At 42.3% G+C, this 25,542-nt stretch overlaps 1 protein-coding gene across 1 annotated transcript; it reads left to right on the top strand.

The window, feature by feature from the left end:
• The first annotated feature begins 223 nt into the window (after nucleotides 1–223).
• Nucleotides 224–25,333, top strand: NDP (norrin cystine knot growth factor NDP). The gene is made up of 3 exons (XM_002831557.4): nucleotides 224–639; nucleotides 15,124–15,504; nucleotides 24,081–25,333. Exons 2-3 carry the CDS (start codon nucleotides 15,331–15,333, stop codon nucleotides 24,306–24,308), a joined length of 402 nt encoding a protein of 133 aa, XP_002831603.2. The 5' UTR covers nucleotides 224–639; nucleotides 15,124–15,330; the 3' UTR covers nucleotides 24,309–25,333.
• Nucleotides 25,334–25,542: the final 209 nt, after the last annotated feature.

Here is a 25,542-nt window from a genome sequence, read left to right as displayed (position 1 = left end):
TGGTTCCCATCTTTCCCCTCTCTTACTTAGAATTTCAACTTCATCACAGTCAGCTGCCGAATCGTTCAACAGAATGCCACTCTGCCTTTGTATTTCCAAAACTATGCTTCTCTATTGCGGACGGCACATCTTTATGGCAGCCACACGCTTGCAAAAGAATTAAATTCAGAATATTCATTTGGCCTCTTATTAGTTCCATAATACCATTAAAAAAGAAAGAAAGAAAGAAACTTCCTCGCCCTTGTTCTGCTACGCTGTTCCCATCGTAAGATGCTCCGTGGAAGGGAGCCGAGCGGTGGGCAGCGGCTGAGTCCCCGATAACGAGCGCCTCACATTTCCGTGGCATTCCCATTTGCTAGTGCGCTGCTGCGGCCGCACGCCTGATTGATATATGACTGCAATGGCACTTTTCCATTTGACATTCTCTCTCTCTCTCTCCCTCTCTCTCTCTCCCTCTCTCTCTCCCTCTCTCTCTCTCCCTGTGTCGCTTAAACAACAGTCCTAACTTTTGTGTGTTGCAAATATAAAAGGCAAGCCATGTGACAGAGGGACAGAAGAACAAAAGCATTTGGAAGTAACAGGACCTCTTTCTAGCTCTCAGAAAAGTCTGAGAAGAAAGGAGCCCTGCGTTCCCCTAAGGTAAGCAGGAAAACAAGCGCTGCCGGCTTGCCTAGGAAATCGCTTCTTTCCAAACCGAGCATTTCATCCTCCTCTCAGACAAAGAGACAACCTTTAAATACCACTTAAATTTGCATTACTTTAATTTGCATTAATCTGTAGCATGCTAGCATTGTGTTTCTTAAATGAACGGGTCTTTGAAGTCTGTGTCAGAGCAGGGAGCCTCCTAGAAAAGCTTGAAAATATCTTTTGGTTTGACTTAAAGAGATTTTTCTTTTCAAACTCTCTGCGTAGTTAGATGTAACTTTGTGATGGTTCTTATAGTTGACCCCGTGAAAGGGGGCTGCGAAGCAGCAACTCGCCAGCATGGATTCATGGAGCCCAGTATCTTCCCCAGCACCCTCATCCCACTTACAATGGGGGCACTATTAACGCAGGCAAGACTGCGAGTTTAAAAGCGCACTGTTTACTTTTATTACTACTTATGTATGCTGCTGATCTCCTGCCAGGGCTCTGCCGGAGTGCTCAGAATGACTTCAAACAATAGGCAACATTTATTTCTAGCTTTCTGTGTCAAGCTTTGCAGGAATCCTGCTCCCTTGCACTCTTCTTTCAGCGTGCAGGTCTTCGCTTCCATAGATGCATTCGGGAGCACCGGGAGGAGATGAGGATGGATTTACTGTATGATTTTGATTGGGCAAAAAGTCCGAGGAAATGCATGCTGTTTGCCTTGGACTTATTGCAGGGGGTTATTTTTAGTCATCAGCTCGTCCCTGCAGCATGATGTTCAAGGAGTGACCAGGAAAGGATGCTCCCGCCAGCACAGAGACCAGGACCTGTAGGAATGACTCCTACCTGCGGAATATTCCGAGGTTTCTTTCAAACTTTGGAATACAAGTTCTCTCTTTAAATGAACAATTGAGCTGTAGGAGGCATGGGCATAACTCTTTCTTGGGGGACGGGAAGTTTGATTGTGTACAGAATGTTAATGACTCAGAACGCCCAGTAACTGAGGCTCATTGTAATAGACAAACCCAGATAAGCCTCCGTGAGAGGCAGACTCCCATCTTTACTGAGATTCAGGTACAGGAAAGGAAGCTATTTGGCAAGATGGGAGTCCCTTGTACAGTTCTTTGTAACTCATTAATAACAGATATGGCTGCTGTGAAACATGTCTCTTTACATTTCTAATATTAATGTATTTTAATTACAAGGAGCTGGCATTGGCAAATTACCCCAACACATAAGATTAAATACCAGGTGCATTTGAAAACAGAGAGATGACTGAAATGCGGGGTTGCTGTGGGTGTCAACCAAATACAGCGGGGACTGCACAATGCTTCTCAACTGAGCGTTTAAACCAGATGCAAATATCTGCTCATTTTCTTCTCATCAGTCTTACTAATTCAAGGAAACTTTATGGTCCTGTTTGCCAGTTTTCATTGCAAATTGGTACACAGTTTATGCAAAACTTTTCTGATTTTCTCTGATAACCAGCCTAATAAGCATCGCTGAGTGAAAATCTGATATTTGAATAGGTTAATTTACAACTTTGGGGTATTCATTATTCAAGAAAGCCATAAAAGACACTATGGATTCCATTGCTGTACAATTTTATTGTAATTTTTTTTTTTTTTTAAAAACTGCGGTTAGCAAAGCATTTAGCTGAATCAAAACAATTTTCTTAAACTATTATTCAGATCATTACATGAGAGTATTTGAACACAAAATGCAATGTTTTGCATCATTTATTTTAAAATACATTTGGTTCAGGTAACGGGAGAACTGGCTGAGGCCTTCTTACGACTGTGTACCAAGCAGCTGACACCCACAGATGGAAGTGTGCCTGTGGAGTTTTCAATCTTAATTCGAGTTCCAATGACACTGTCAAGGGAAAAATAAATCATTTTTCAATACATTTAACAATTTCCAACTCATTTATTTTCCTGGGCCCTTGAAAAATGTGGTGAGTTTCTTGGAATTACAGCCACCAATGGTGGCCAGCAATCTTTACTCTATTTTAAGAACTCACAATTCAAGTACTATTATTCTCTGGTTAATTATTTATTTCATCAATTTTTAAATAAATATTTATTAAGCGTTTTCTAGATGCCCAGTGCTATGCTAGTCCCGATGGATGCAAAGGTGAATGAGACATTGTCCCATACTCTAATTCTCAGTCCACATGCCATCTCTAGTTAGATTTTGAAACTGAAATGGGCATTGCCAATGGGTAAAGCAGGCAATAACTTTCCTGTTATAAAGAATTATTTAAAACAGCTACTGGTTTCTAGATTTACTTGAAATGATTCTCAGTCATCAGTGGGTTTTCTTTCCATTTATGATTAAGGGATTCCCCTTTGGCCTTTTTCACCAGATCCTGGGTACACGTCATTTGCACAGCTAACACAGCTAGATCTTTCCAGCCTGGGTAGAAGAATCCCGGAAAAAGACAGTAGTTTATCCTTTCTCTGCTCTCCTGAGCACCCTGTGGAAAGGACCATATGCTGTCTCTATTGGGGATGGGTGTGAGTCGCCTACTCAGTAGCTAACATCAGGGCCACTTGATGAATCATCGAATTAGAAACATGCATATGGAGGAAGATGCAGTCACTATCCCTCACCACTTACTTGTCCCACCCCCAGTATCAAAACCAATGACCTCTGGGCCTGGCCTGAATTCAAGAGGCCCCTGGGAAGAAGCTGTTGGAAACTCTTCCCCAAACCCAGGTCTCCATCATAGCCACACAGTGTTGCTTTCAAATAACCCAGTATGGTGTTTTATCACGTGTTTAGGTTACTGGGGGGGAAAAAAAACCCCTGAAAACAGCATCACCAGGGTCCTTGACTTGGTCCTTATCAGCAGATAATCCCCCATGGTTGGATTGAAATGCCTCTGACTCCCTGGGGTGCCTGACTCACCCTAGCCAGCCCTCAGCTTCTTGGCCAGCGGCCTTCGAGCCCATCCTCACCTCTTCCCATGACGGCCAGTGACTGCTTCTTTGCCCAGGCCCTCTTCACTAGGCCAGCAGCCAGTGGGAGCAGAGGGGATGGGAAGGCAGGTGGACAGACTGTGAAGTGCTAAGGCAGAGCCGGGAAGCAGGGCTGTGAGAGAGGGTGGGTGAGCTCCAGGGCCTGGGTTGCTGTGGCCTGCCCTGGCTGTGATCAGCTGTCATTTCCTCTTCGTGTATGACACTGTGGAACATATTAAAATTTCTCTGGGATGGTATGTTTGGAATTCCTCTGATGCCCCACCTCACCAACTTACCCGGACAATAAAAGCAAGGTTGTAAGCCTTTGAACAGCTGGCTGGCTATATTTTTCCCTTCTTTCTTTCGCATAATCTAATTCAGAAAAGAATCCAGCTAGACTGGCAGTGCCATGTCTGGGTACTTGTTTCCTGCAAGTCCTTCCTCCTCCACCTCCTCCCGCCAGTCCTGGAATCTTCCTGGGTGGCATGTGGCTTTTCTTTTCTTTTGCTCACCACTGCTCCCAGCCCGCCCCCTTTTCCCTTCGCCTGAGCTCCTTCCATTGTCAGCTGGCTCTTTGCTCTGCCTGTTTTCCAGACAGCTTGGGTCCTGTTCCATCCGGGGAGAACAGCCCATGAGATCTCCCCATCTCCATAGTATTCCCAGGATGTCATTCTTGGCACCAGCTCTGCCGGGCTGATAGGATTGGGGGGCTTTCTGTAGTCCTGAGCCTGAATCCACTCACAGAGAGGAGCAGCCACATGGCTTAGCTGCCCTTTGGGCTGCCGAGAGCGGGGCTGGAGTGACCGGGTTGGCAGGAACGAGCATACCATCACAGTGACCCGAACATCTCCGGCAAAGGCCTTGGGGTGGGAGCGCTATGGGAATGCCCGGATGCACTTCGGCCTACATTAAGAGAAATGTGGTTATTCTCTGTTTTGGGGGAGAGACAAGTGGCTTGAAACAAAGCTCTCTGGATCCTTGGCCCCTGCCCTGCCCCCTTTCCCGGTCTGTCCTTCCCACATCCCTCCCTCCCCAAACAGAAAGAAAGAGAGACGGGACTTCTAATTTGGCCAGCACAGACCCAAATGTCTTTATGAAACCCATTTGGTGAAAGAAAGAGGGGAGAAATATATTCTGGGTTGATCCGAACTAAAAAATGCATGGGGCTTTGGAGATGGGGCAGGATTTTTTCTTTCTTTCTTTTTTTCTTTTTTTCTTTCTTTCTTTCTGTCTCTTAACAGCAGAACAACAGTTTCGTTGATGAGTTGCAAATGGAAGGAAGTGGACCTCTTAATTAGAGATTCCCATTTAAGAGCCTCAATGTAAACCTCCCTGTGACATCCTTAAAAGATGCTGCTAATGTCCCTGGGACCAAAAGGTATTAAAGAGCAAGCTACCAGGCGGCTTCCTATTCCTTTTCTTATTCTGGGGGCTTTGGTCGTCTTTTTCAAATTAGCTAAAATTCATTAAAGGACCCAAAAGGAAAAATTTAAAGCGGCTGAATTAAAATGAGTCTTTCCCTGTTAGCCTGACAAGAAGAAAAAAAAAGAAAGGAAGAAAGAAAGGGAAAGAAAGAGAAGAAAGAACCAATTCCCCTACACTACCACTTCTTGGGTTTTAATATGAATTATTCCGTACAAGTCCCTAGGCTAGAGGATCTATTTAAAGACGCCTGGCAGCATGAAGGGAGAGGGTAAAAATACAACCACTCTTTTGTCCATCAAAGGTTTTCTTTGGGAGGACATTAAGAGCATTCCTGTTTTCTTGTCTGCCCCTGCCAGTGGCAATGTTCCAGCTGGTAGTACCCACTCCTCGCCCATCAGGTCAGCAATCATGAACTTCCGTGTTTAATTTCAGGAGAAAACAAAGGGTGGGAAATCCTTCCAAAACCCCTATGTGTGTGCAGCAGGGCAGGGGAGGCTGGAACTGGAATCAGTACTCACTTGGCTGTGCAGGTTGCATGCTGCAAATTCACACACCCACACAGTTGAGTTGTTGAGGAAGATTGTGCCGATGGCATTATTTCTGATGCCAGCTTCCCTTGCATCTGCAAAGCTTTTTTCTTGTGTCTCCGGCAGTCATTTGCTTGTCACCATTCATGTGCACTGTCCCCTTCATCAGAGGTTCTCAGAGCCTGATGGTCAAGGATATGTCACTAGAGTCATACCCCCAGACCCATTTTCAACAGTAAGAACGTGAAACCCTGGATGGGGTTTGCAATCTGAAACAACTACTTTCTTGTTAGGAAGAGTGCTGACTCAGTAAATTCAAAGAATGGGTAACTTCAGTTGGCGACATATCCCCAGTGCTCATAATCAGGAATTCATCCAGTTGGGGTCCATTTCACCCTCATGGCAAAATCTGGCCATAAACATTGACTAGTAGCTTTAAACTGGGTATAAGATTTGCAATAGATAACATTTTTGTCTTTTCTTTTTTTTTTTTTTCCACAAAAGCTAAGAATTTTTCAGACGATTTGCTCTCTTCCAAGGCCTGGCTCAATCCCAACTTTTTCTTTTAAGCTATGATCCAACCAATTGCAGTATCCTTTAAAAATGAAAGGGCAACAGGTTAAGACATTCAAGAAAGTTGATGAGCTGTCAGAAAATGCTCAAGGGTGGCCTTTCTACAGTGCCACAAACCAACAACAGCCCTAAACGTGGAGTCCTCTTCCATCCTTTCATCAGTAGGGAATACAAATAGGGAGAGAGGAGGTCAGGGGAGAAGTAACAAAAGAGAAGTAAGAAGGATTATTTTTGATGTTCAAAATCTGCTGCTGCCCTTTCAATATTTTCAAATATCACAATTTCAGAAAGGGAAGGATCCCTTTATTTCACCCACTCTCCCTCCCAGGAAGGCGTTTGAAGTTGCTGTCTTTACCTGAAAAGGAGGTCAACTCCTCAAGTGAAAAAACATCCCCTATCTTCAACTCGAAGTAAAATGGAGGTACACACATTTGTACCTAATTATGTGGGTACAAATATAATTTGTATCCACAAACTATAATGGATGTAAAGAATCAAAGAAATCCAATCCTTAATCAAAGTCCAATTTTTCTTTAAAACTTGAGAGGATATTTTAGGACTCGTTACATTGCTGTGATTTCACTGCCCCCCCACCAAATTATGAAAAATTACTCCTTTTCAGAATTTAAGTTTTTCTTTTGAGGTGTGGAATCCAAAGGCAGCAGAATAGTATTGTTACAGGGAAGCTGGCAGTCAAAAGACATAGACATAGCTGCAGCATGCATGGTTTAAGCAAATCAAGACAAGCAGAAAACCACCACCCCAACAAGTTCAGGGTTATCAGCAATATAGGGACATGTATTTTTATGTGATTTTTACGAGAACCTTGCCCCTTTGACATATGTCTGAGTCTAGGAGCATTCTGGATTGCAACGGGATTGAATTCAGTATTCAAATCCCACCATTGGGCAGAAAAGGCAAATTGAATGGGGAATGGAAAGACTGAGTTGCTCCCATTGTTTATGCCCCATTCCTAACTAAGGGCTCTACAGCTGTTAGGTGAGATCACTACCCACCATTCCAAAGTGTTGTTGCGGGTGAGGAGGTTCAAACGCAGCTTTGGAAACACTTTGCTGCACTCTTTGAAGAAAAGCCAACATGCTCATTTGGCTCTAGGGTAAAAGGGAGCCTGTACCCTGAGCTAACATTGGTCACCTCTCTTCTCCTGAGGCCATACCACAGCCAGCAGTACAGCAGCAGAACAAGTGTTTAGTTATTTCAGCACAAGTGTCCCCAGAACACCTGGTACCTTTTCTTTTCCACAGGGAGAATGTACATTCATGCATTTTGGCAAGACTGAGTCCTCTGAGTTGGGTGTCTCGGAACTCTCCTATTTTCTTTCTAAAGAGTCTTATGTAAGGTGAGCAGTAGAGTGTGTCTCGTTCCTCATACAAAATCCCCTTCCTGGGAGGGAGTGGGTGAAATGAAGGGATCCTTCCCTGACTGAAATTGTGCTATTTGAAAAAATTGAAAGGGCAGTGGCAGATTTTGAACTTCAAAATGAATCCTTCCTCCTCCTCCTCCTCTTTTGTTACTTCTCCCATGATCTGCTCTCTCCCTACTTTAATTCCCCATTGAAGAAAGGATAGAAGAGGACTCCGTGTTTAGGGCTACTGTTGATTTGAGGCACTATAGAAAGGCCACCCCTAAGCATTTTCTGACAGCTCATCCCCATCTCAGTCACAGCTTTCAGCTGGGCAGCTGGATTTACAGAAATGAATCCCTGGAGGAAAAGACTTCAACAGAAAAGTACCTCCTGACACTTGGGTAACCTGACCTGGTCATTTCCAATTTATGCAAGGTTTGTATTCTAAAAGTCAATTAGTTATGTCAACTGTTAAAAACTCAGAATGAGTCTTTCCATTCTTCAGAATGACTCTTTTCTGAGTATCTGTGGGCCATAGAAGCCCACAGATACTCAGCACAAGATCCAAGTGCCATACCCAGTGGTCAACTCTTTTAGACTTAAGTCCCAGCCCAGGGCTTCTAGAATGTACCTCCCCTAGCAGAGAAGCTCTGTAGTAGATACTTTACCAAGCACAGGGCCTTGCTCTCGACCCCAAGACTACTGATTTTACTTGCAGAGAAGACAACTTTTCTAATCAATCTTTCTCTTCTATCCTGAACCAGAGTATCAGAGATTGTCCCATTAGGGCACGAGAATCTGTGGCTCAAGCTCAGTTAAGAAATAAGGGTCTTTCAAAAGAAAGGTGCAAGAGGGTGGAACTCAGCCTATATTGTCATTATCAAATGCAAGAAGTCTAATCCTAGCATGATTTATTATTATTAGTCTTTCTTCTCTCCCCGTTTATGCTTTGGTGGATACCGGACAGAAACCCCACAAATTTTAAGACAGTTTTATGAGAAATAGTAACTGGTTAAATATTCTCACTACTTCAAATTATTATTATTATTATTATTATTACTGTTAACTTTTGTTTTTTGAGACGGGGTCTCACTCTGATGCCCAGGCTGGATCACAGCTCACTGTAGGCTCAACCACCCATGCTCAGGTGATCCTCCCACCTCAACCTCCCAAGTAGCTGGGATGACAAGCGTGTACCACCATGTCTGGCTAGTATTTTTTTATTATTTTTGTAGAGATGAAGTCTCCCTATGTTACCCAGGATGATCTCGAACTCCTGGGCTTAAGTGATCCTCCCAACAACGCCTTCTAAAGTGCTGGGATTACAGGCATGAGCCGCTGCACCCGGCCCACTTCCTATGATTAACAGGATATTATTAATTTAGAAACTATTTGGTACATTGCAAGTACTCAGTCAAATGGTTATTAATGGCTGTTTTTATTTCAGGCCACTAATATAGCTTCATCAAGGGGCAAATACTTATAGCTTGGGCTTCAGTGTTGGATGAGACACCACCTTAGAACTTCTTTGCAATCATTAACTCCTTAAGTAAGAAGGGAACTCTTTTTGTAGGATTGCTTTGGGGAATATGTAGCCCCAAGGCAGGGGCTGTACTCTGAGAAGCTTGGGTAGAGTTGGAGACTGTTAGAAATGGATAGACACATAAAAGCATTTAGACCAATCTGTTCATTTTGCAGATGAGGAAATTGAGTCCTAGAAAAGGCAAGTGACTTGTTCAAGATCACACAGCCAATGATGGGAGGGTAGGACTCACGGCTTGAGGATCAGTTTCAGAATGCAGTGAAATTGTTATCCCATGTTTCTTTCAAATCGGTATAGGGACACGGAACACTAACAACATAGGCGAGCAATGGGTCTAGGGAGGAAAAGATGAAAGCTGTAGGTAAGTGGGAGTTTGGATAACAATGAGATGTTTTTCTGGAGTTCCTGACAATGCCTGAAAAAAAAAAAATCAGGATTTTAAGCTTCAGTCAGACTCAAGGTCGAGTCCTCCCACTCTAGTCCCTCCTCAGACAGTAAAACTATTCAAGCCAAGGACATACATATAGGTGGGGGCATTTGACAGTTGGCTCATCTCCCCACCCTCCAAATTATTTATATTTCTAGTCCTTCAGTTTAGCACTCCTATTTACCCCAGGGTTGTAATTCATTGCCTCTTTCCCTGGCCATATTCCTCCATCCTTTTTGTTTCTCCCATCTCTTTTCTTCCTCCATCACCCCCACTGCTGAGCTTGGCTACACTTGGCTAGTAGTGCAAGTTGGGAGAACACAGAGTCCTATCACAGACTGGAGGACTATTATTTAATCACAAGAATGTTGTCTTCTTTCTCCTAAGGTAGCACTCTGGGGACAGTCATTGCTGTCTTTATTCCCTCACCCCCCACCACCCCTGCACTGGATTAGACACATGAAATGTGCCTATCTCTGAGATGAAAGGAGCAAGAACTGCTTCCTCCCCACTGACCTTGTGCCTGCCCATCCTTGGAGATACCTGGAGTTGGCAGGCTGGAGGCCTAGCAGCGTTTGCAGTCAGTGCCGCTGCCTCTGGGTCAGCCCAGGCTTGGATCCTTGGCTGCTACTGATGTGCTGCCAGATAGGAATATTAAAAACCATTCATTGAACGCACAGGATGCTTTATAAAATCCAACATGCTGTTTACAGTTTATAAATTAACTGCCTTGGGAAGAGGCATTTGACTTATTCTCCAAGGCATCTAGTTGACTAGATCCAATTGGAATCCTTTGAGTTCCTGGGAAGGGGCTACTTAACACTTCACACTTTCTGAATTAGACCTAGAGTTTCTTGCTTTTCTGATCCTAGTACTGTATGAAGTTTTATCTAGGGTTATCTAGCAAGCTTTCTTCCACTTATAAATCTTTGATGTTTTTGCAATTTCTTTGATAGAGGCTTTATGTTCTACCATCTTCACTTTATTTATGCTTCATACCATAATTTTTAAAAAAATTACAATAAATATCAAGTAATTCTGGCTGATATACTGACTCCATTCCAAGGTCATTATATTTTATTTGCTTAACTTGGTCTTCTTAGAAATGATCTAATGAATATTGGATACAAATTAGATGTTCAGAGAGTTTATCAATGTGTCTAAAAAATCATCCAGGAAAACAACAGGCCAAGACTCTTTGCCTGCAGAGTCAGTGAGCTAGAAGAGGGATCGAGGATAGGAACTGTATTTTTCTCCTGACCCTATCTCTTATCTGCTAGAGCAAAAGGAGACACACAGTAGGTGCTCAATAAATACATGTTAAAAAATATTTGTTGAAAGAAGCCACAGAAGGGAATATCAGTATACATTAGTATTGAAAACAGCCTAGGGGGAAATATGGATACTGAAGCACCACCCTCCTGTGCCTGGCAAGCAAGGCAAGAATAAGGCCATTCTTGGCACATGCCACTTGTCTTAGCCTATTGCTGAGATAACTTGCGTGAAACCAGCACTTTACCCTCTGCCAGCCAGAAGGTCAGCCCAAGAGTGAGCTGATCTGTGGGCACAACACCATCTCTCACCCAGGAGGCTGGGCCCTCTGTAAGCTCTGCTATATTATTTCGCTGAGGATGACAGGTGGGGAAATCTGGGCACCAGTTGTTCTTTTCCACTGGTATCATTTGGAAGGTAGCTCCAAAGTCGGGCACGCCAGCCTACGTGCCTCTCCTGCCGGCAGCGGCTCCACATTGGAGCTATTAGAATGTGGGCTCTGTACGTCGGCCAAGTCCATGTCTCAGAGACTGTATCCAGAGCATAGCATGGCCACAGGGCTACTGAGTTCAGCAAGAGAGTCATTCTCTTGTTCAATCCATTATTGCCTGGGCCAAGGTTCTAAGTCTTCGTAGGCAGCATTTGATTTTATGACACATGTCTTAAAAAATTAAGGCAAACTGGAATTAATTTAGTTTTGAGAAAACAACAGAAGCTGCTACAAGGCAGAGATAATCCTAGGCTGCCAGAAAGTGGTGATCTCAGTGGTGTACATTTTCTTAATTCCTGATTTTCCTCTTTGTGAGGTCTTCCTCCCACTCCCATACTTTGCACATTCTCACCTATGCACACCCTGAGCAACACAATGTTGACAACTTGACTTAGCATTGCTCTTTTCTTCAGCTTTATTTTTATTTCTTCTTCAATACAACAGTGTTGGTTCATTCAATTTGAACACTTAAGGCAAAAAAAAAAGAAAGAAAAAAAAATGCCAGGTTATGTTTTCAGAATCTTACCTTTTTGTTTTGAGGGTTCTGTGAGTTTTGTGGCATATTTACATTGTTGCTTACATTCTTATCTCAGAATTTAAGATAAAAACTGGACAACAACTATCACGTTTTCTGAGTGTGTTGAAATGAAAAATCTATTTCTTAGAATTAATGGTAAAGCAACATTTCCTGTCAATCTTTTATTCTTTAATATTACTTCTGGGTTCAGCTCACCATCTCTAAAGAGAAAGCCAGATGATCAAGTTACATTGTATGTGACATTAACTATCTCTTTATCTGTGTAAATGTCATAATATCTGCTTGCAAAGTGTTTTATTCATTTTTAGGAAAAAATTTTAAACTGTGCTTGCAATTCAGGATGGTGCTACTAGGTGGCAGTAATGTACAAGAACGATGCGGTCGCCCTGGAAGAGTATTTGACTAAGAGACTAGCATGCCTTCCCGTAATTATAAGAAATAAAAATATAATATTTTTAAAATACTCAAACTGGCACAAACAGTAAACATCCATTAACTTAGTTACCAGATTTAAGCTGAGCTTTTAAAAGAGAAAGCCTTATTTTTTAATGAAATTTTAAATAAAGTATACATTCACAAGCTCAAAAATCTAAAAATACAAAAAGATATACAGTGAAAAGTCTTTCTCTCATGCCTGTCCCTCAACTACCACAGGTAACTAATTTTGTTAGTTTCTTGGGTATCCTTTCAGAGCTTTGCTATACAAATATGTGTTTTTATCTCTCCCCATTTTAACACAAATCAATACATAGAGTTTCTGCATCCTTCCGTATATAGTTGGTTAGTATATTGTTGTGTGAATATTTTAGAATATAATTAACCAGTCCCCTATTAATGGATATTTCATGCTGTTTCCAATTTTATGCTATTTCAGCCATGTGCTCATGTGATTTCACATGTAGGATAATTCACAGAAGTGGAATTGCTGGGTCTAAATTATATACATTTGCATTTTTAAAAGGTATTGCCAAATTGGCCTCTACAGAGTTTGGACCAATTTATACTGAACTTTCTCCAAAATGGGCTTGTTTTCCCACAGCCTTGCCAATAGGGTGCATGATCAGACTTCGGAATCTTTGTAAATCTGATTGGTTGAACGATGTATTTCAAAGTACTTTAATTTTCATTCTCTTAAATGAGACTTTTATTCTCTTAAATTCTCTTCTATCTTTAAGGGCCCTTTATATTTCCTTTTTCTGTGGAGAAAGTGGAAATGCCAATAAATACAACGATGCATACACATATGTAGGGTTTTGTTATTGATGTAGCTTGTTTTTGCCATCATGCTGTACATGATGTTCTTTAATTTGCTTTGCTCATTTAACCATACCTCCTGGCCATGGCTCTGAAGAGAAGTTGCTGGCAGTGCAGAAGTGGGGCCAGGACTGGAATGTCTGCTTCTCTCTTCATCCTTTTGCCATTGACTCCTGGGAGAAATATCTGTAGACTGAAGCAGTGAAATCTAATCAATTCTCTTTCTGACGCTAATTAAGGCTTCAAAGAGACAGATAACCACTTGGGATAATTTAGTCACACTGAAACCTGGGAAATGGTCAGTAATATTTCATCCTCTGAACGTGGACTCCAAGAAAGTTCTGGCTCCTTGAGTTGTCGTCTTGGTAATTTTCAGGGTAACGTGTATAGGAAAACCTAGATTATGCGGTTGAAAAGAAAACAAACATGCTCTTCTGCATCCTTTGCAGATTTGAAACTTTGGGCACAGGTTTGATTTATTTCAATGAGATGTTGCTATTAGCATGCACATAAAGTGGTGCAAAGTTGTGCTGGAATATGTTCTCGTCAACTTTGGGCTCACCGTCTGCGTATGGAGATGATAGTAACTGAATCCATAGTTATCAAGTGGTGGCATTTTAGAACACGAAGGGACAGCAGATGCCATCTCTGTCAACTCCTTCCCTCTACAGATGAGGAAACTTGGGCTAGAGGAGGTTGAATGACTTGTGTAAGGCTTCCCCAGCTAATTAATGGCAGTGCCAGGACTCAAGTCCAGGTGGGTCCCCTCATTACTGGTCCTTGCCCTTCCTGCAATTTATAGGACTTCCCTGAGGCACATGTGCTGAGGCTTTGCTATTGCCAGGGATTCTGTGCTCTGAAACAGCCCTATCTCACACACCCCTTTCCAGTTAGGATCCCCTACCTCACACTTCCAAGACAGCTAATTGAGGCTAAATGGGTCTGACGCCGTTCTATTAGTGCAAAATAAATTGGCTTATGCCAACTTGAACTCCTAATCTTGATTTTATCAACACTTTGCCCTGTTTATTCAGACTGTTCATGAGTAGAAAGTTAAGGAAAATGTTGCCTATGAACAAAATGATCAAACTTTTATCTGAAATACCTTTGAAAAATTTCCCGAAGCTTTAATTATCATGTTCCTTTTGTTTTGGATGTAATATCAGGCCCTCCCAATTTTCCTAAATGTTTGAAAATATTTTTGATACTTTCTGTCTTCTGTTGTGATTAAAAGAAAGAAAGCACCAGTGTTGGCTATGCCTGGGGAGTTAGTGAGGTAATCTGGAGAGATCTCTGGACCCCGGTCCTTTGTCCAAGAGGTATGGTCAAAAGAACAAAGCAAATTTCAGAAAAACCGGCATAATATGATCTTATTTTAATGGTAAGTCTGCTCCAACAACTGCTTTCTTTTTCGAATTATACCATGTGCCCAGGCTACAAAGGCTCTGCAGAAATGTGACTCTGTTGGCAAATACACGCGTGATACCTTAACTGTGCTGGAGGCCAGTTAGCATAATGTGTATTTCAGATGCAGTTTGTCATCAGTGCTGGGTGCTATGGGGCTTAAAGCAAAAACAGGATGAGCCTAGGGCACAGAAGTGGAAAATTAGGTGGGTGGGTGAGCATGGACTTGGAAATGGAAAATGTGCTTCCCTGTGGGACATGGCTTGTGTTTATTAGTGCTGACCTGTCTCCTCTCTAGCCCTGTAAGCTGACGCTGACACCAAAGCTTGCTGAGAAACTGAATAGACCCTCCCGCCCCCACCAACCAAGGACAAAGATGAGACCACCCAATTCGGTTACGTTGTTGCCAGAACAACATGTTTAATCTTTAACATGGGTTCAAACTATTCTTGCCCCTAGGAACATGGACTTCAGCAATTAAAGTCAACATGTGCTTCCATTAAACCATCGTGTCCACCTCCAAATGGTTATAAATACGTAGCATAAGCTATGGGAGTTGGGGTGGAATGGATGACAACCTTTGCTAATGACACTCTAGAAACCAATATTCTTCTCTCAAAATAACATGGAAAAATTCTACTTAATACCTCCTGGGTTCCATTAGTGGTTCCGGGTAAATAATTCTGGGGAAAATAATTTCTGTTTTCATTCCAGCTGTGCAGCAGATACTGTGATGATGGATTGCAAGTGCAAAGAGTAAGACAAAACTCCAGCACATAAAGGACAATGACAACCAGAAAGCTTCAGCCCGATCCTGCCCTTTCCTTGAACGGGACTGGATCCTAGGAGGTGAAGCCATTTCCAATTTTTTGTCCTCTGCCTCCCTCTGCTGCTCTTCTAGAGAAGTTTTTCCTTACAACAATGAGAAAACATGTACTAGCTGCATCCTTTTCTATGCTCTCCCTGCTGGTGATAATGGGAGATACAGACAGTAAAACGGACAACTCGTTCATAATGGACTCGGACCCTCGACGCTGCATGAGGCACCACTATGTGGATTCTATCAGTCACCCATTGTACAAGTGTAGCTCAAAGGTAAGACTAAGGTCTCTGTGAGGAGAGCATTTCCCTCAGAAACAGGCGAGAAGCCATATTTCTTTGTCAGGGGATGGAGAACTATGATCATAGCCCAAACTTAAGTGATGTGGCAGGCCCACAGGGCTTGTGGGAGAATGAGGCTTTTAGAATTCCCCCCCGTGCTTTGCACTGTTATCAGTAAAAGTACCTAATCAATCATGTGCACAGCCATCCAGTAGGACAGGTGTCCTTTGCCCCTGGCTGTGACATTTATGAGTGGTAGTGTGCTTTTCCAAAAAAGAAAAATGGAGTTTACAAGTTATCATAACTCTCTAGCTCCATCATCAATAAAGAGGAAGAGAATGCAAAGAATGTGATTGAGCAGCGGAACATACTTCTTGGAGGGCTCTTTAAAGAGATTCTTGGTGAAATAACTGGCTTTGTGGTCTGAGCCTTTCTTCAGGTGCTACATTTCTGTTAAAATGATTTCAAAAGATAAGGTGGCAATATGATAATTTATCATTTTTACATTGCTTATCCCAATCTTTCTCGTTTGGAGAAGGATGCATGTTTCTTGCAGAGGCAATCCGTGCCTCAGTGGTGTGCAAAGGAATATCATGCTTAAAAGGTCACCAAGAGTGGCCAGCTATGTGGACCACCCAGAAGGGAGGCACATTGTAGGGTGGAACATACGAGATCTCATGACTGTCACTGCCCCTAAACAGGCACATGAACGAAATTCGTCCACACTTGGTAAATAATAATTTGTTTAGCCCAATCTCAGAGATTTTTACATTTAGTTTTGAGAAGAAAATCACTTAACCTAATGCTAGATGACGAGTTAGTGGGTGCAGTGCACCAGCATGGCACATGTATACATGTGTAACTAACCTGCACATTGCGCACATGTTCCATAAAACTTAAAGTATAATAATAAAAAAAAAGAAAAAAAACACTTAAACATTCTCGTATGGCAAGTATTTTTTGAAATTACCAGTACAATTAAGAATTTTTTATAGTATCAATCACTAGAATTAAGACCATATAAGCCAATCCCTCCACTCTCCATTCAAAAACATTATGACTTTTGTATGCCTTGAAAATTTCCATTAATTTCTCTGATTATAGCTCAGTGATGATGATTCATTTTAGTTTAGGAGGATCAGAATTCGAGTTAAATCATTTTAACCATTATATTAATAAGATCTATGACTATGGGAAAAAATAGAGATTTTCCACTTAATAAAAACTTTCTGGCTCTTATTTGTGCTTGTAGAACCAAAAAAAAAATGGGGTAAATAGATGAACATAAAGTTTTGCAGGGCTACAATTCCTTCTTAGGAAAGGAAAACTAAAACAAATTGAGAAAAAACATGAGAAGTGCTTTTACAAGTGTGATTGCTCAGAAATTGTGGGCCCACGTAAGGTTGACCGCAGCAATTATTAGCTTCTCCTTCCCTCCCCCTTCAGAAACAGACGGCATGAATATTTAGTGATTTTATTCCATGGATAATTTCTTTCTGTATTGAGTTGTCCTCCATAATCGTGATTCTTTTTTAAAAAAAAGGAATTAAAATTATTTCAAAGAAAGTGTCACTATGATGATAGAAAGGAACAAAGAAATAGGAGCATCTATAAAAACTGGAAAACAATCTGGAAAGATTGGACGAAATGATGGAGGAGTACTTTGGCAACAATCACATTAATCTAGCGAAGGTCAAAGAAGAGACATCATGAACTCAAACTGAAGAAATTCACATGTGAATTCTGAGCATGAGTCTTAGAAACAGACTTTAGTGTACTGTTATTCACCTTTGTTTCTTCCAGAATGCCATGGCAAATAACAGCGCAAAATCGTGATAGCAGGAGAAATGTTTGTAATTTCTTGGGAACAATCTGTTTTCAAACATCCCAAACTATCCCAAATATAGCAATAGTTTTATGTAAATGGTGCTTGCAATTATAAACCTTTCTTCCCTGGCCATAAAATATGCCTGGCAAAATCTCAACTACCCAGACCTTTTCTAGGTTAGATTTTTCTCTATGTATCCAGGAGCAAAACTGTTTTCATTTGGAAATGTTCTATAATTCTTAACTCTTACATTCTCAGGCTGATCTTTTCTCTAATGGGTCTTACTTAATGAAATTGTTTGCCTTTAGAGACTTGGATAAAACATTTAGCCTACGTCTAGAAAAGAGGCAACAACAATCTACCCTAGCTTCTTTTTACAAAGAAAAGACTAGGATAGATTTTTTTTGTCTCTATAAAAATTATCCCTTGACATCATGTTCAAGGGTTATTATTTACTAAACATGTGCCTACTGTTTGCCTGCCAATTGTTAATGCTTTCTGACTCACATTTATCCATTATCTGGCCTCGTAAAGACAAGAGAGGGAGAATGTGACCCAGGCTCGGGGAAGGGAGTGTACCTGCTTGAACACCTAATGTGTCAGGCACCTCATACTGTATATTCTAATCATTGCCAAGAAACCTGTGATGGCAGGCATTATTATTCCCATTATCCTGGTAAGGAAAACTGAAGCCCAAAATAATTAGATTGCTTGATATCATATAGCCAGGGAGTGGCAAAGTCTGCCTCACAGCATTCATCTTCCCAGTACTTGGATCTTCATACTGGAGGAACACAAGTAGAATGTAGGAGCCATCACATAGAAGTTCAGGCTCTACTTCTGATCTGCTGACAGTAATAATTTATACTCAGCAATGTTTCTAGAAAAAATAAATAATCGCGAAAGCCTTTCTGGGAGCTTTCAATGAGACTGTTCATCCCAGCCCTGAACTTGCAGCTGGCCAGTCCTAGGTCCCTGCTGCCCATCTCCTAGCAATTCGGGAAAGGACTGAGAGGGAGTCAGGCGGAAAAGACTGGCCACAGTGGCCCACCAAAGAGGACAGTGTGGCCACAGATTAGGATGTGCCTGATAGTTCTAAGTGGTGGCACCTCCTGGGATTGGGTACAAAAGATCCTGGGAGTAGCAGGTTCATTTATAATCTTCATGGGAGACTAAGTTTCTCTAAAATTTGGAGTAAAGGCTGTAGAGCAAACAGGCAAAAGACCAGTTGATAGTGGAAACAGACTGCCTGGTGGAATCTCTATGAGAACTGAGGCATGCCAGGTTTGAAGTGAGAGAGAACTGGTTTCCAATTCCAGCTCCATGGCTTGCCGAATGAGTGACTTTGAGGAAGTTCAGTAACTTCCTTCTTTGTGCCTCAGTTTCTTCCCATGCAAAATAGAGCTGTCTACCTGAGGGTATGGGTATGGGTGTTGGTGATTTGTAACGCATCCAGCGGTGTCCAGCACATAATAGCCATTTAATAGATGATATTATGATCTTGATGATAAAGTTATAAACTAAGCAGGTGTTTAGACTCAATTTTCTATTTCAGTCACAACTGAGATCTCAGTAACTGCTGGGATCTCCTATGGCCTTAAAAGATTAGGAAAATGAACCTTATTGTAGTTCTTGTTAAGCACAGGGTGGGGCAGAAGAGCAAAGTAAATGTAAGCCACTGTGCTGGGTGCTAACAGGGAGGATAAAAGTAAAAGAGAAACAGCCCCGATGTCTGTCTAACCTTCCTTCCCAGATGAATGGAGGAAGGAGGGGCTGGAGGGGGATGAGTTTTGGACTTGGGCCAGGGAGGGGATTTCAGGAATGGAGGGTGGGAAAGCAAACTGGCAGGGGAGACCTGGAAAGTCTCAGTTGGGTGAGGAGTGGGGGATGCTGGCCCCAGGCCAGGGCATGGAACCAGGGCATGATTGTCTGAACTGGCAAGGGCCACAGGACCAGGTGGGGAACCGGAAGAGCAACAACAAAGGATAACGAGGAAGAGGTTTGGGAGACAAAACCTAGGAAAAGAGGACCTGGTATGCTAAGGGCTGAGTCCTAACAGCTTCCTAACAGGACCCACAAGCCATCTTCTACTGCTACCCACCAAGCTCATGGTGTGATAGGAGAAATGAAGGGAGTCAGGAATATTGTGTTTATAATACAATAGACTACTTGAGAGATATAATTTGATTTTTTTAAAAGGAAGAAATTTATACCGAGTGCCTACCATGTCCAGGTGCTGTGGAAGGTGCTGGAGACTCTAAAGTGGAAAGAAAGAAAAAAGAGACAATTTTTTTGCCTCCATAATGCTTACAAGAAAATGGGGAGAGAGGGAGGAGAAGTGTTCTGTGCACAAAGATCAGTTTGTATCCGTTTGATTCATGACCTGAGTGAAGAGATCAGTCTCTAGTTGGAGTGAGCTGAGTTCCCATCCACCCTTTCAAAGCCCCCACCATCTGTCTGCTGCTTTGTTCCCTGGTTGCAATTTTCTTGGTGCCCTCAGCCTAGCACAGATCTTTTGGAGGTTGACCTGGGTCCCTGAAGATGAGCGGAGTTATTGAGGCTGCCTGTTGGGAAAGAATGGGAGAAGAAGCATGGGTGAATCTTGTTCCTGAGGATATAGGGGATGCTTCAAGAGGTGCCATGGAAATAAGGGTGCATAGTGTTCACTGCTGCGAAAAAGGCAAAATATGTTTCCACTCTGTTGGAGTAAAATCGCAAAAATGCTCTTCTAGGATGGGACAGCTGGGTCTTTATTCCGAGGCTAATGGTGACATCTGGTCAGTCAAGGCTCTTGGAAGATTCAGCTCTGCATAAGCTTGGGGATGGTGAAGCTAATGTCCCAAGAAGCTCAAAAGAAAAGTTAGACTTGTATGTCTATGGATATGGTCAGGGGTTTCTGAGGCAAATCAATGTAGATAAGGAAGTGTGTGAGTTGGCATATGCTTCAGGAAAACATGGTATCAGGAGGCAGGTATTATACTGGTTTAGGTCAGGGGTTTGGTTTCAGATAGACCTTGGTTTGATTCCAGCTCTGCATTTTACCACCTATGTGAGTTTGGGCAAGTTACTGGAACTCTCTAAAGCTTGAGTTTCCTTATCTGTCCTAATAGTATAGATCATAACAGTACTTTCTTGTAGGGTTGTTGTAAGGATGAAATAACTCACATTGTAAGTGCTCAATAAATGTTCTTATTAGCGAAATGATGGTTATCTAGTGATTCATCTAGAGCAGAGCCCTCAAACTTGAATGGGTCCAGAGGCCTGCTACTCAAAGTGTGGGCATCAGCCCAATAGGACTGACATCAACTGAAATCTGATGGGAAATGCAGAATCTCAGGCTCTAGGCCAGAACTACTTAATCAGAACTTGTCTTTTAACAAGATCCTAGATGATACACGCACATTCCAGTCTGAGAAGCTCTGATCCGGAAGAGATCAGGAGATGTTCAAGTGCTGAAACACAAGTAAGGCATGGCAGAAGCTAAAATGTGAAGTATTGAGAGTAAACCAGGAGAGCAGATGGTTATTCCTTCCATCCCTTAAGGATCTTATCTTTCAAACTTCTGCTTTACCACCTCAACACACAAAACAGAGATAGATTTCCTTCTAGGAGTGTGTGTGTGTGTGTGTGAGTGTGTGTGTGTGTGTTGAGAACATCAAGGGTCCAATAATTGCTTCATAGTCTTTTCTTCTAGGAAAGAGCATTTGAATTTGGCTACAGAGAATAGATAGGTGGGATTTTATTAGGCAGAGCAAGGTGGAAAGGACATATTTGGGAGACAGAAGACATAAGCAAAGGCAAGAGGCAGGAGAATTCAGGGCACTTTCTTGGACTCCTAAGTAGTTCAGTTTGATTGGAGTAGGGAGTGGGTAGTAGAGTGATGAGAACAGTTGTAAGTAAGACTGGAAACACACGTGAAACCTGGGTCATGAAGGGCCTTGACTCCTCTTCAAGATTTTGGATTTTATTCTGAACTACTGAAGGCACTTATTGTACATGTCTGTGCATTCTTCTTGCACAAACAGTCCAGCTCCCGAGGAAGAGGAGCCCAGCCCATTGGAGGTGGCCCCACGTCCTTCAGTGCCTGGGGTTCTTGTCCTTCAGAGTGGGCTGGGGGTGGTGCTGGACATCCTGAAAACTTTTAGTGAGATTGCAATCAGATGAGCTCATTTACAAATGGCCCTACGCTGTTGACTTGGTCATTTTATGGACAGTGCTAATGGCCCAGTCAGTTAGGCCTACATTTGGTTCACCTGTATATACATCACTTGGATATTATGTCCCATATCATTGTTGGCTCTTCTGAGTTAAGTTTGTTGGCACAGATTTACTTTGTCCACCCAGACTGAAACTGCACCTCTGAAGACTCCATCACGGAAGGTGACTCTGTGAATAACTGCTTAATCAACCTAATAGATGATCTAGATGAGAGATTAGCAAATTTAACACTACTCCAAGGTGACGTATCAAGCAGCTCTTCCCGCATACAGGGAGATGGGGGGAGAACAGACTAAGGAAGATCTTGGACTCTCTCTCTCGTTAGAGAAGTGGGGGTGGGAATTAGGGACTAGCCTGTGTACTACTGACCTATGGCATAATCTCTCAAAACCCATTTCAGAGCCAGGCACAGTGGTGCATGCCTGTAGTCCCGGCTACACAGGAGGCTGAGGCAGGAGGATCCCTTGAGCCCAGGAGTTTAAGGCTGTAGTGTGCGATGATCATGCCTGTGAATAACCACTGCACTGCAGCCTGGACAACATAGCAAGACTCTGTCTCTAAAAACAAAACAAAACAAAAAAACAAAACCATTTCTGATAGTTTACTTTGCCTGTCAAAATGAAGAGCAGGTAGGATAGAATCAAAAGCTTTAAAAAAATCAAAACAACTTACAGCTGCTATTTTCTCTCTGCCTCTGTGATCATTCAGAGAAAATAAATTCACTGGTCTAGTCCAACTTATTCTTCCCTAAGCCCTGCTGTTTTTTTTCTAGTATCTCGTATTGCCTTGGTGGTTGCTAAGTGATTGTTGGATTTAGCCCCAGCATATTCTCAGATAACTATGCCAATAATCTATAATTACCAGAATTCATCTTTTCTCCCTTTTGGAAAGATGGACTGGCTATTTTTTCTTGTAAACATTGGGTGTTTAGTTCTGCCCTACAGGATGATGTCAGAGATAATAGCTGGTGAGTCTTTAATAATAACTGCTAATTCCTACAATATTGTAAGGTAAACGTCAAAAGGTTTCATACATATATATGTATCTTTTAATCTTTCATTTGAACAGTTTCACTTTTTGTGATCTTGCTGTTGGTTCTGGAATTATAGGACAAATTTTTCTTTTCTTCTCTTTTCTTTTCTTTTTGAGACAGGGCCTTGCTCTGTCACTCACGCTGGAGTACAGTGGCTTGATCATAGCTTCCTGCAGCCTCTAATTCCTGGGTTCAAGTGATCCTCCTGTCTCAGCCTCCAAAGTAGCTGGGACTACAGGTGCACATCACCACGCCTGGCTAACTTTTTATTTTTTTTTGTAGAGACACGATCTTGCTATGTTGCCCAGGCTGGTCTCAAACTCCTGGGGTCAAGTGATCCTCCTGCCTCAGACTCCAAAGTGTTGGGATTATAGGCATGAGACAATACACCTGGCCCAGGGGATTTTTTTCTCCATCACTTAACATGAAATTCACCAAGCAAAACCTCTTAAATAACCACAGACCAATAATCTCAGATTCTCCACTCCCCTCCCCACCTTGATATTAGGATTATGCAGCTTAATGAGTCAAGCTGCTCCACCCTACCCACCCATGACTCCCACTCTCAGGATACCGGGATTTATGTATGGGATACATAAATGATCCTTTTGTCCATTCCGTTAAGCTGTATGCAAATTGTGTGTGTGCTTATGTACATTTTTCTGGGGATAACTTTGGTAGTTTTCATCAGATTCTTAAAGGTGTCTGTTTGCTAAAGCCAGATTAAGAGCTACTATAAAGAACACATAGCCTCCGTTATTCCAGCCCAATCTTTGGAAACAGAGATTATCAGAATGGGTACATCCTAATATTTGCCCCAAATGACTCTGAAGATGCGGATGCAATTACACAAATCCCAGGCTCCTTCAACATATAAATCCAGAAGTGTGATTTCAGGGCCCCAGACATGCCCTGTCTCTACTTCATTCTCTTGTCCCAAATTGCAGCACCCAGAATATTTCTTCCTGAGCATTACTCAGGCTATCCTATTTTCTTCTTCAGAAACCATATTCCTGTTCTTTAGCTATTTCCTGCACAAATCAATTTCTTTTTTTTTTTTGGTAGTCATTATTTACTTCTTGGTTTCAATTTGGATTGACTTTCTGCATTTTGCTACTGGTAGAATTGCAATGCACTGGGCCAGTGGTAGACCACTACCTGTCAGGAGAAATTTCTTTTGTTCATTGGTTTTTACTCGCACATCACAGTGATGGGCGTCATTCAGTGGTTCTAAACCCTCAGTACACTTAGAAATCACCTAAGAAGCTTTGAAAACCACGAAAGCCTGGGCCCTATCCCCAAGGATTTTAATTCAATCTATCTGAATGAGGCCTGGGTGTTGACTTAAAAAAAAAATGCAACATGCATTGAGCCACTGGTCTAATCTAGCAGGAATTGGCAAGGAGTGTGAGGGTCTTTCAAAAGATGCTGTTTTACCTGGCTAAGGTTGTGGCATGCCCACAGAGTAACCACCTCCTCTTCATTCCCCAGATGGTGCTCCTGGCCAGGTGCGAGGGGCACTGCAGCCAGGCGTCGCGCTCCGAGCCTTTGGTGTCGTTCAGCACTGTCCTCAAGCAACCCTTCCGTTCTTCCTGTCACTGCTGCCGGCCCCAGACTTCCAAGCTGAAGGCGCTGCGGCTGCGATGCTCAGGGGGCATGCGACTCACTGCCACCTACCGGTACATCCTCTCCTGTCACTGCGAGGAATGCAATTCCTGAGGCCCGCTGCTGTGTGTGGCTTCTGGATGGGACAACTGTAGAGGCAGTTCGACTAGCCAGGGAAAGACTGGCAAGAAAAGAGTTAAGGCAAAAAAGGATGCAACAATTCTCCCGGGACTCTGCATATTCTAGTAATAAAGATTCTACATGCTTGTTGACAGAGAGAGATACTCTGGGAATTTCTTTGCAGTTCCCATCTCCTTTCTCTGGTACAATTTCTTTTGGTTCATTTTCAGATTCAGGCATTTTCCCCCTTGGCTCTCAATGCTGTTTGGGTTTCCAACAATCCAGCATTAGTGGGAAAATGTGGGCCCTCATACACAAGCGTGTCAGGCTGTCAGTGTTTGGTGCATGTTGGGGAAGAATTTACTTTGGAGAGTAGAAAAGCCCAGCTCTTCCTGGGACATCTTCTGTTATTGTTGATGTTTCTTTTTACCTTGTCATTTTGGTCTAAGGTTGCCATTGCTGCTAAAGGTTACCGATTTCAAATTCCAGATACCAAGCATGTGGATATGTTTAGCTAGGTTTACTCACAGTCAGCGAGCTTACATTAAAATAACTAACAAACAGATTCTTTTATGTGATGCTGGAACTCTTGACAGCTATAATTATTATTCAGAAATGACTTTTTGGAAGTAAAAGCAGCATAAAGAATTTGTCACAGGAAGGCTGTCTCAGATAAATTATGGTAAAATTTTGTAAGGGAGCAGACTTTTAAAGACTTGCACAAATACGGATCCTGCACTGACTCTGGAAAAGGCACATATGTACTAGTGGCATGGAGAATGCACCATACTCATGCATGCAAATTAGACAACCAAGTATGAATCTATTTGTGGGTGTGCTATAGCTTTAGCCGTGTCGCGGGCATCATTCTCTAATATCCACTTGTCCATGTGAAACGTGTTGCCAAAATGGTGGCCTGGCTTGTCTTCTGAACGTTTGGTTCAAATGTGTTTTGGTCCTGGAGGCTCAAATTTTGAGTTATTCCCACGTTTTGAAATAAAAAGAGAGTATCTTCAAAATTTCGACTGTTTAAGTATTTTTTTCCTACTTGATATCCTACTATTGTGTGGACTAGAACATACATGTAGCTAGTACTTGAGCATCTCCTATGATATGATAAAAGAGTCAAAAGAAAAAAAGAGAGAGAAATGGGGTTCAAGAATGCATGGTGGGAACTTTTTTTGAAATCAATATACCAAGGTGTTGAGGGCTTATTAAATTTGACTCT

Source organism: Pongo abelii, chromosome X (assembly GCF_028885655.2).
Source record: "Pongo abelii isolate AG06213 chromosome X, NHGRI_mPonAbe1-v2.0_pri, whole genome shotgun sequence".
Taxonomy (NCBI): domain Eukaryota; kingdom Metazoa; phylum Chordata; class Mammalia; order Primates; family Hominidae; genus Pongo; species Pongo abelii.
This window is presented reverse-complemented; position numbering and strand designations above follow the sequence as displayed.